Raw genomic sequence first — 11,201 nt, forward strand, 5'->3', positions numbered from 1 at the left:
ACGTAAGCATAAAATCAAGGCCTACAAACACTGCATGGAAATGCCTGGAATGATGCATGATTCTAAGCATGCCAAAATGAGGTTTTGTTACAAATTTTTATTAACAGCATTTTGTCATATTTTGAGCCCTATACTCATAAAATGTTGTAGTTTTCATACATTTCCAGCTTGTTGTATCAGTCATCCCACCTACGCTTGCGCAGTTTGTTTGATTTGCTGCTTACATTTTCGCTGCACGGAATATTGGCTCTTCCATTTGACTAGTCCAGTTATTATATTATGTTCCTTTCTTTTATTTTGGAGATAATCATAGTTAATAACTGCTTTTTCATTTTTGATGAATAATTATTGCTTCCCTTGAAAGTTGCTGCAAAGTTGTCCCATTTCCAGCCAAGTTTAATAGTATGTCTCATATTTTACCATATTAATGATACGTCTCATATTTTAACAGAAGCCGACCTGGAATCATGTGTAATTCATTGCCAAAACTAGACAAATTTTTATGTACTTTCTCTGTTTGGCATTTTAAACACATGCCTTTACTAGAATTTAAAAGGCCCACCTTTTGCAGTGTCCTTAGCCTATTGATTTTATGCTAATGCTGTTACATGATCAAGTACAATGAAAACTCATTAACACCAAGTTGTGCGGAATTCAAATTTTACTTCTTGAAATCTTGTTATCAGGATTTCGTGTTATCCAGCTCTAATAACATGTGAACTTCATGTTAAGAGGGTTCGTGTTAGCGAGTTGCCACTGTGTGTGGTATCATACATGAACGGTTCATTCTTTATGTGATTATTAAGGAATAATCCATATATGGGGTTTAAAGGTCAACTTTCATTACATATTGAACATATACAATTATTGTATTCAACCAATATTAGCCCCTTCCCTAATTAGCACCCCTGTGGATGCACTTCTAATTTTAAAATTAGGTAACAACGCTATTTGAAATGCAATTTGATTGATTTGTTAATTGTGATACTTCAGTTCCTAAATGGACCTCAGGAAAATTGCATACTCCTGCAAACAAGGCATTTGCCAGATGGGTGTCTTTAGGGTGTCCTAAATGGTCAAAAATACCTTATTCTACAAAATCAGGATGTCCACTGACCACAGAGCTTTATTTTTGTCATTTTAATATTGACAACAGGAACTTACACAATGTACAATGCAATATACAAACTGGCATACAAGTTAACAATTCTCTCCAACAGTTCTCTCAATCAATATAACATTCAAATCTGAAATGTGTTTAAAATTGGAATTTGTATGTTTTCATAAAATTCTCTGGATTCAAGGAGTTGGTCTGATCTTTTTCATACAGTATTTTCTACCTTGCATGGAAGCCTTTCACCAAAACAATTCTCTACATTTTGAGTTAAATTGCTCTGGCGGGTTGAATATTTTAGCACAAACGTGTATCGCAGACCTGCCAACCTACCGAATTCAGAATGAGGGACATTGAGACCAAAACCTTGTACATGTACACAAACCAGGTAGCGGCAAATTCAAAGACTTGAGGTGTGCAATACTTTCAGAATTCAGGGAAGGTTTTGCAGGTCTGAATTTATCACAATGGACTAAAGAGAATGCTATAGCAAATTTTAAAAAGATATTTTCATCATTTTCTGTTGTTCTTACATTTAAATTTGCCATCACTGAAATTGTCAGAAAACAGGACTGTCCCTCATTTTCACTTTGGTAAACCCCAAATGAGGGACAGTTGGCAGGTCTGGTATCGCAATGGCCCATGCCAACATGAGGGATAGGACTACCAACCACCATTTTGTCCATACCATCTAGAAGAAACTTCTCAGGACTCTCAGGATTTTTTTCTGGTTTAAAAGAAAAATATTTGAGATTTTCCAACTGAAAATCAGTCAAAGGAGAGTAAATTTGAATGAATTCAATTGGCATTAGTCAAGAAGGTATTCAACTTCCATGGTGATCCACTACCATGTGTCTTTCTCCAACAAAGGAACAATGTCAGGAATAGTGGATTATCGAGTAACTTGATATTTGTCTCTAAAACTGTCATTGTAACTAATGTTCAGTCCAATTTAAATTATGTTACAATATGAAGCTTTTATTTATACCACAGATTTGAAATACTGCCATTTACCATGCTGTTTTTTCTGAAACTGCACTTTAGGGTTCATGTGCGCGACAAGCACTGCATGATAAGAGGCCAATGCCATGCATTATTTGTTAAAGTAGTGCAGTTTGTTATGATGTACCACTGGCAGGGTCTTAGCTAGCCACCCGTCTGGCCGTCATGTTAGACGGCCAGTTTGCTCCTGGGACGGGCAAAATTAATGCCTTTGACAGATGCTATATTATAAATTGTATGTTTTGAGAAGCTAATTGCCCTTTTTAGTAGACCCAATTTGTAGAACAAGGCCATATCAGCACATATTTGAACTCTTTGAACCCCCAATGGGCTATAGATGTCTGGTAAATGTTTTAAAGGTCAAATTAGGACAGGCAATTTTTATTCAAATGATGAGCAACCCACAATTTCTAGCTAAGACCCTGACCACTGGCAACCATTGATGATGGCTTTCAAATGGCACCAACGTTTATTGTTGTACTAATCACTCAACATGCTAATAGAGCATTGAAAAAGCTTCACATTGTATACATAATAAATTGGATGGCTTTGTGTTATACGAACAATATACAGCATGTGGCATGAAAATATCAACTGAGCCAAATATTTTCATGGCTCATGCAGTATTATATTCTCTCATCACCAATATTATATATAAGCCAAGTTTCACTATAAAGCTGCTTTCTAATTATTCTGTTGTCAAACAATCACCTTGGAGGAGCATTCTTTGCGTTCCCTTACCAAGAGTGTTTATAAGTGTATGGCTACAAGTTCAGTTGAAACACATATTGAAGCAATATTGTAAGATTTCTGAAGTATCCTATAAATGTTACAATATAGCTTTAATGTCTATTTGTTGTTTGCAAAGACACAATTTTACAAATAAATAGTACAAAATGCTCTGCAACTACCCTCAAGGTAATGCCCAACCGTAACAGGTTTGACCGCTCTCCCTCTCTCTCTCTTATACGTAATGTTTCCAAATAATAAAACTAAGGCTGTAATGCTTAGTCAGGAATTGAAATATCGCACTCTTGCTGTTTCGGCATTACAGGCCAAAATGACTTTTTCCCATATTTTGACTCAAGAACTGCAAGACCTGTTGAGTTGAATATGCATTAGATGTATTTTAAAAGAGCAATATGATACATTTCACCCTTCTAATGTGAATTGTAAAGAAAAATATCAAAACTTTTCAAAAATGTGGGAGTGACGGTCATCATCACCTTGCACTGGAAGTGGTTTTCTGCTCTATTTCATACAGATACCACAAACACAGACACCCTTACACGTTTTCACCGACAAAAATGGACCTTATGTAGTTAACAGTGTAACCGTGGACCTCAACAAACTGACATTTCACTATTGAAAGAATGGGCTTTTGTGGCTGACAGCCACAGTTCAGTTGCTGTAGATCCGCACTTTATGAGTGCAATGTCATAGGTGGGTCAACGTTTGTCGGTGAAAACAAACGCAAGCATGCCTCTTCAGCGATGCCACTTAGCAAAATGATGACATCTGTATGCCCCATTGGTCTTTGATATACTGTCACTGATATTCGACAATCAAATCAAATCCTGTGATACACACTCAGTTACTATGTATCCCTTGTCATTCACATTGAACAAGACAAAAATGAGTACAACAATATGGTATGTATATATTATAGTCCTTCTCTATTTGAATACAACCGTATCTAACATGGCCCCTACACACTGTACAATATTGGCTGTCATCAACACTTCTACATGTTCCTCAAGATGCCGTTTGGGGTCCAGTTTGCCAACGTTTTTGACTGCAAGCTGCTCTAGAGTCATTGTGTCTTCCTCCTCAACAGCCTGAAGAGAATGAGATAAATAATAGATTAAAAGTAATTAATTATATGTTAATATTTCTTATGCAGAAAACAATGATTACACAGATTATCTTCATTGTTGAACATTTTGAATATAAAATTGTCCTCAATAAGCACTCTCTCTCTCTCTCTCTCTCTTTATTTCAATATATGTATATTTATTGTTTATCTATATTTAAATTGTTTTAATAATCTAAATGGTTTTACATTGCACAGGATCAATCCGAGAATCCATACTCGTAAAGATTTTCGTCAACAAAATTGCAAGAATCTAAATGGATTCTCGTAAATATTTTAATTTATCATACAAAGTTATATGGTGAGAATCCATGTATTCTTGCAAAATTTGGATTCTCGCAGTTGGTTGCTAATTTCTGACCCTGTTAAATGCATACATATCACTTCAGAAATTAGAAAGGGTAATGCAATATCCTTTATACCCAAATAATGTGTCCTAGTACAAAAGTACTGGGCAAGTCGGAGCCAAACACATTATTTAAACGGTTTTACTGCCGAGGACACTCGGGGTGTAAAGGATACTGCTACACCCTTTATATCTATAATGTTACTGCAAAAATAGTGTGATTTAATGGGAATAATATAATTCACATCAAGGTAGAGCGTGTATCCACAGCAAGTGACAACACACATCAATGAAAAATTGTACATGTGACCACTCGTAATGCTCTGCCTACAATGTGCCATGCTATATCACATTTCAAATTCAATCAGGGCTCATCATTGTAGAATAATGTACCAGCATGTCTGCATGTGACGTGTTTGGACAAATCAGTGCCCAATTTTGAATCAAGTCGCATATAAATACACTTCTTTGAGTTCATACTTGTTATCATACCAAAGTGACTACATACCTTATTATATGTTTTAGCCAAGCCCAGCATGCCTTTGACTGTGCCTTCATTGAGTTTACAATGCTCATTGTAGTCTTTCAGTGTTAATCCATCCATCCAACTCTTCTTGTGCAGATTAAGTAACATCTATCAGCAAAACAGATAAAAGGTTTAAAAGGTTTAATAAGAACAAGATCACTGCAAATGCTAAAATGCAGTACAAACTATTCTTTGTTCAACTTGCAATAAGTAAAAGTTACTGGGTGTTTCTTACTGTGTATCCAGGAGTGTGCACCTTTGTTTCCAATGGACATTTTATTGTTAAATGTCATTGTACAAGGAATACATTTAAAAAAAATTCCACATAGCCCCCGAATGAAAAGTATTTCATTATCTTTGTAATCACTCAAAAAGCATTTTGTGTGAATTTTACATCTGAACGAAGTGCTATTAAATTTTTATGAGCCTTTTTATTTTACATGTAAAGTCTATGGGGTGACGATTAGAAATGGACGGCAATATTGAAAAAAAACCCATTTTGGGCCATTTTAGACACTAAAATGCCCATAAAAAAAGAATAGCACTTAGTTTGGATGTAAAATTCACACACAATGCTACCTGAGTGAGTACAAACATAATTAAATACATTTCATTCGGGGGCTATAGCAAAAACAAAAAATGTCCTATACCTTAATGGTTATGGAACAAAGGTGTGTGGTGGTTGGAGAACCAGCCCCAGCATATCAACAAAATCAGTCAATTCTAGCCTCTCAGCCCTCAGCAATTTAACAAATTTAAAAACCTGGACCCTCTTTACGCTCACATAAATTTAAAAAAGGACACACTAGATGTGCATTTTGCAAAGCAAAGCGAACGTAGGCACAAGTGCTGCAACCTTCTGTGTGTACACTATTATATATCAATCCAAAAGAGTCCCCTATTGTGAGTTGCACAATTTTGACTTGTATGCAAATGCTAGAAACCAACTTCATCAAATTTGTATTATTTAAGATGTGAACATAGTATTGAAGGTACAATAGAAATATCAAACTTGTTTCGACTGTATCTCAAAAGATTTTCTACCACCCCACAGCCTGACAACCTTTGGGGATGATAGAAGGTCAGGTATGGATAACACATCAGGAGTAATTATGTCCGACATAAAATATTTGTACAATTTTTCAACGACTGGACTGGCTTATTTATGCAACTGCAAGTCTCAAACTCACCTTTTGTTCAAGTTCATTTTTCCTATAGTTGATAGCAATGGAATAGTAGTGTCTATTAAGGCCATGTATAAGAGCCTGTATGGAGGGTTTGTGTAGATGGCCCAAGTTGGAAGTGGTTTGTCTTGGTTCCTGTCCTAGAACCATCATGTTTGGGTTAATCAATCGGAAGGCATCTATAACAACCTGGAGAAAAGCAGAAAGAAATAATAGTACAATGTCAGACAAGATCAGATATCTTTGAAGCATTATTTTTGTTTTGGACAAACTTTTTTCAGCTGAGAATATAAAAATAAATGAACTATTTTTGTAAGGCAATATTATGATGGCCTGACTTTTCTCAATTAATGTAACCAGTCATTGTGAATGACCAATCTGCTGTTGCTACAAATCCACATTTGGCCAAGACGAGCTCACATGAGATTACTAGATTTCATAGAATCTAGTTAACGCTACATAATAAATTATGTATCAAGAATTTGAACTAATATCATACATGTGTAATATATTTTATTAGAATGGATTTCATAATTCATAGGACAGCACTTGTGCCATTAATTTTTGACACCAATTACAATCAACAAATTTGTCCAAGTCAACATGGTTGAGAGTCTGAATCAAATTGAGTCATAGCAATTGTGAATGCTCTTACCTTTCCTTTGACACTCTGTATAGGATCTACAACCACAGCAACTGCTCTTTCTGATAGAGCTTCAAAGCTCTGTTGTGTATTGATATCAACACCTGATAACCAACATCCAAACCCAGGATGTGAATGATACCAGCCAACCACCATTTCTGGTCTGAAATAGCAACAAGAGGGTGAATGTTTTAAGAGTTTAACCTAGAGCTTCAAAATAAGGCTATTGCGTTTAAACTAATAAGAAAAGCACATGAAAATAAATTCCGGTGACAAAAACTTCCATGGTGTGTATTGGGTGCAACAAGAAGAAATACTGTACATGGTACAAATGGTGCCATTTTGAATCCTAGGTATACATAATTGTTTGAGAAATTTCAAAACTCTTGAGTTGATGAACCATTAGTGCTTTATTCTTTAGAGGGGACATCGAGCTATCTGCAAATGTTTTATATTAAGTTAGCCACCCGGTTTGAAAGAGGAGAGATGATAATCAACCACCGACTGTCCCAATCCAATCACCCCTGATGCTGTTTGAATATTCACATAAATGGCATGACTTGCACTGATGACTAGGGTAATAATGCAAGTGAACATATACTGATGATAGCCAATATAAACAACCCTGTTTTGCAAACTTCCAAGAAAACCAATGGTGTTGAGACACACAGGGGTGTTGCATATGTAAAATATTTTGTGTAACTTACCTGCCAGTCTGTTTGAGCATATCCAACATTTTGGCTTGGAACACTGGATCCACAGCTTCTACACTTACACCCTGTAGGAAAAAAGGAACAAAAAAGAAAGAAAAGTTGGGTGTTTAATATTAGGTTGGTTTCTTAAACATGATGGCTATCCGTTTGGTAAAAATTTGAACACCTGCAATCCACTTGTACTTACACAGTCTATCAGGAAACACAGTTTGGATTTTGCCAACAAAATGGCAAAAACTGGCAAAACCTAATATTTTTGCTTCTGCAAGAATTTGTTTTTGTACATAAACATTGTGTAGCCAGAGGTTTCCAGTCGTATAAAAAAATAATTACATTTTTAAAGAAAAGTGGGGGGATTAGGCTGTGGATCACGAAATGCCCCTTTAAAAAGTTCTTGCCGTAAGAAAATTTTGGTTGCAAATAACAGAGGCAAAGATATTATGTTAAAATAATTTGTTTTGAGGAGAAAAGGAAACATTCATTACCTTTTTAGTTTTTGCCACTTTTACCAGCAAACAGGCAAAAATGTATTGATGCCAAGTGGAAACAATTGTATTTAAACACTTGCCGATGTGTGCCCTGCTTATTATTAAAAGAAAGGAAACACCCCAGGATCACAATTACGCTGTTTGGTTAGCGAACATTGATGAGGTGTCAATGTTTCACAACCTGATTTAATTAGCCAATGTTTCAATGCATGCACTACAGTGGGGAAAAGTTTTCAGATATAAATAAGTAGTGTAATACAATGTAGGCATATATACATACAACATTGGATTTATTTGAAACTGGGGCAACCGATTTCTGCCTTCATGGTGTTCACTGATTAAAGTCAGTATAGTTGATCATTACTTTTCAGACATATATCATTTGTACCATTTCTCTGAATTTATTCACTGCTGGTCTGCTGCTATTTTCTGTTTTGTCACTTTTACCCATTTCAAAATGATTAGATCACATGTTTTCATGCATTTGATGTACCGGTACATTATTGGAAATTTAGTAAATTTTAATGCAATTTATTGATAATCATCAATTTCTTAAGGATAGTCTTTAGGGATGGGCAGTTTTTCTATTGCCAAATTTCATCAGGAAAAAGAATCTGTCAAAATAAAAGGCAAAATGAATTTTCGCCAAAGTAAGTTTGCAGAAAAAAGTCCTTGTTTGCTAGGCCAATCTTTTAGGGGGGATGGGATACTTATTTGTTGTTTTTTGAATGCCTTACAAACATGTCATGCTGCTGTACTTACTGTTCCAGACTGTGGCATAGCAAACACATCAATAACCCTGACTGTATAATCATCAACAAATTCTCCCAGCATAAGACCCATCACTTCCATTGGTACACCAGCTCGTCCGTGCTTCAACATCTAAAGAAGAACATAAATAGCATTGTCTGAAAATATGAGCTAATCACTGCAATTAACAATCACAATCAAACTTAATATAACATTTTCGTAACATTTGATTAAGCTAATACATGTACAGCTGCCCAGTAGCATTGGTTGAAATTTATGCATTATTTACTCTGTAAACAAAATAGAATTCAACACATTTTACAGTCCTCAGTGACATCCCTTCACACTTGCAGAAGTATGCATCCGGTTTATTGTGAGAAAGGAACTAGGTCACATGATGCTACATGGCTTTTTCAATATTGCAAGATGTGATTCAAATCAGGACACCACTTCCATATTTCTGCTGTATACATGCTACATCAGCCCAATAAATGCAAAAGAACTCTGATCAAAGGTGTGGTTATTATTATTACTCTAAACCCCACAAACAGTACTTCACATGAGATCATGAATCCTGCATCCCCTCTCTTACCTTAAGCAAAGCTAATGACGAGATGTAGACTTGTTCAGCAGTATCAACAACAGGTGCATCACTTGGTGGTCCTCCTTGACCCAATCCAGGCATCCCAGTACCCAATCTCAGTAATCTATCCATGGTTTCTTCAAAGATTTAGATAACAGATAAATAAGAAAGGTTACTGTTATATGAAACACATCATGGTCTTGGTCAACCATTATGATTTTTAAAATGTCTGAAATTTCAATTGATGGGAGAGAAAGATAGAAACAAACAAGGGAGGAAAGAGAGAATGAAGAGAACAAAACAAAGAAAGAGAACAAAAGAAACAAAAGGGGAGAGAAAGAAAGACAGAAGAAATTGAAGAAATGAAAGAAAATGACAGAGAAAGTACTAGGGTGTTTTCCACGATCTCATGGAAAAATTGAGTTACCTTGAAATTCCCCTGGACAAGGAACTTACTGCTTATTGTCTCGTTGTAACCTATACGAAACCTTACCGCTTATTGTCTCGTTGTAACCTATACGAAACTTGGGGAGCTGATCCTGGTTGCGAAGCTTATTTGTGAAAATTCTAGGGTGTGCGCTCTTGTAGCAGCGAAGTCCCCGAATTGTTGTTAAATGGTTTATGGAATGATGTGGGGCCGTAGTGGTCAGCGACAACCTGTAAAGTGTGCTGAGGCTTGTGGATCAACATCAAGGCGTTGTGCCTGTGCGTAGCGCACTATAAATCACTGCACTTTTTTTCACTATTTGTTTTGATACAATCATACAAAATCATTAAAGAAACGCTGCTTCATTGCTAAAGAATTTTTTATGTGCATGAAGGCAACAATGGTAACTCATCAACTGTGTATTTGAGCTGGTGAAAGCAATTCCAATTGCCATGATTACCTAGTGTGTGTATGTACCACCCCTGTTACTTTCTCCTCCCCTTCTACAAGCAATGGGTCAACCGATTGTTGTCAAGACCGTTGATCAGCCAATCGGTGTGATTGTTTATCACTTCTGTGTTAATACATTCGTGTACACAATACACACAGCCCAGACCACAAAAGAAATAAGCAAAAGTTTAATTTGATAAATTTGTAATTTCAACCTTCAGCTCGGGTCCACGGACTAAAAGAAAAGATCTCCAAATTAACTTTAGTTGATAAGGCCACGTAAACAAATTATTAAATAACATGTATAATCCGGACTTTTTCAAAAATCGGTGAGGGAGGTCCTTATTATAAAAATTATTTGTTATTTAATATGTTCTTTCTTTACCATTCATTTCTGCGTAAAATTGCAATTGCAAAGTGTTTGTCAATACACATGATACACATCATAAAATCGGGGAGGAGGGCCCCTAATATGTTTGTTATTTCTCGAAGCCCTACCCCTAGCTGCCTTGAAGAAAGTGTTTGCAATGACATGTGTTTATAAAATGATAACCAAGAACTTTTTAACATGTTCTTCGTCACAAGTTAAACAACAATTTTAGAAACAAGGCAAAGCAAATCATGAATAACAAAAATATTTGAAAATCTCCAAAAATCGGTGAGGGCGGGGATGATATACATGTTATTTATTTTACTTGGCCTAATTATGACAATTTTACATTGTTCAGTGAAAATTTAGCTGTTTTTAAAAATTATAAAATAGTAATTAAAATAACTAACCGGGCCAGGCCCCGTATTTAGTATTTTGACAATATTCAATGTTTTCAGGGGTAGAAATAAGGGACCATTTCCTGATAGCCATCCGGGCTATCTAGCCATTTTTTCTGATAGCCCTGAAGGAAATTCAATAGCCCTGAAAAAAGACATTGTTTTTGCACAATTCAAACCAATCGTTTGTTCAAATATTCAGTTATTAGTGAGTAACCCTTACCCCCATAATCAGGGGTAGCACTAGGTTTTAAAACCAGGGTTCTCAGAACCCTGAAAGTGTTAAAAATATGCGCTCAAATCCTAAAATGAAGGGTTCTTAATCTCGAATCTG

The 11,201-nt window shown here is 35.8% G+C and overlaps 1 protein-coding gene across 1 annotated transcript; it reads right to left on the reverse strand.

The window, feature by feature from the left end:
* Nucleotides 1-1,125: 1,125 nt before the first annotated feature.
* Nucleotides 1,126-9,392, reverse strand: LOC140153409 (26S proteasome non-ATPase regulatory subunit 14). Its single transcript, XM_072176162.1, has 7 exons — nucleotides 9,232-9,392; nucleotides 8,652-8,771; nucleotides 7,396-7,466; nucleotides 6,701-6,851; nucleotides 6,052-6,234; nucleotides 4,844-4,969; nucleotides 1,126-3,954 (listed from the first exon to the last, which is right to left on the reverse strand). Exons 1-7 carry the CDS (start codon nucleotides 9,352-9,354, stop codon nucleotides 3,793-3,795), a joined length of 936 nt encoding a protein of 311 aa, XP_072032263.1. The 5' UTR covers nucleotides 9,355-9,392; the 3' UTR covers nucleotides 1,126-3,792.
* Between the last annotated feature and the right edge of the window lie 1,809 nt (nucleotides 9,393-11,201).

This window comes from Amphiura filiformis, chromosome 5, assembly GCF_039555335.1.
Source record: "Amphiura filiformis chromosome 5, Afil_fr2py, whole genome shotgun sequence".
NCBI lineage: Eukaryota > Metazoa > Echinodermata > Ophiuroidea > Amphilepidida > Amphiuridae > Amphiura > Amphiura filiformis.

Bases quoted from the DNA above. Each gene is read 5' to 3' on its own strand.
- LOC140153409 (XM_072176162.1), bottom strand. From the start codon at position 9,354: ATGGATAGATTACTGAGATTGGGTACTGGGATGCCTGGATTGGGTCAA. The intron at 6,235-6,700 runs GTAAGAGCATTC...GCTTTTCTCCAG, and splicing joins TACAGAGTGTCAAAGGAAAG to GTTGTTATAGATGCCTTCCG. The intron at 4,970-6,051 runs GTGAGTTTGAGA...TTTTGCTGATAG, and splicing joins AAAATGAACTTGAACAAAAG to ATGTTACTTAATCTGCACAA.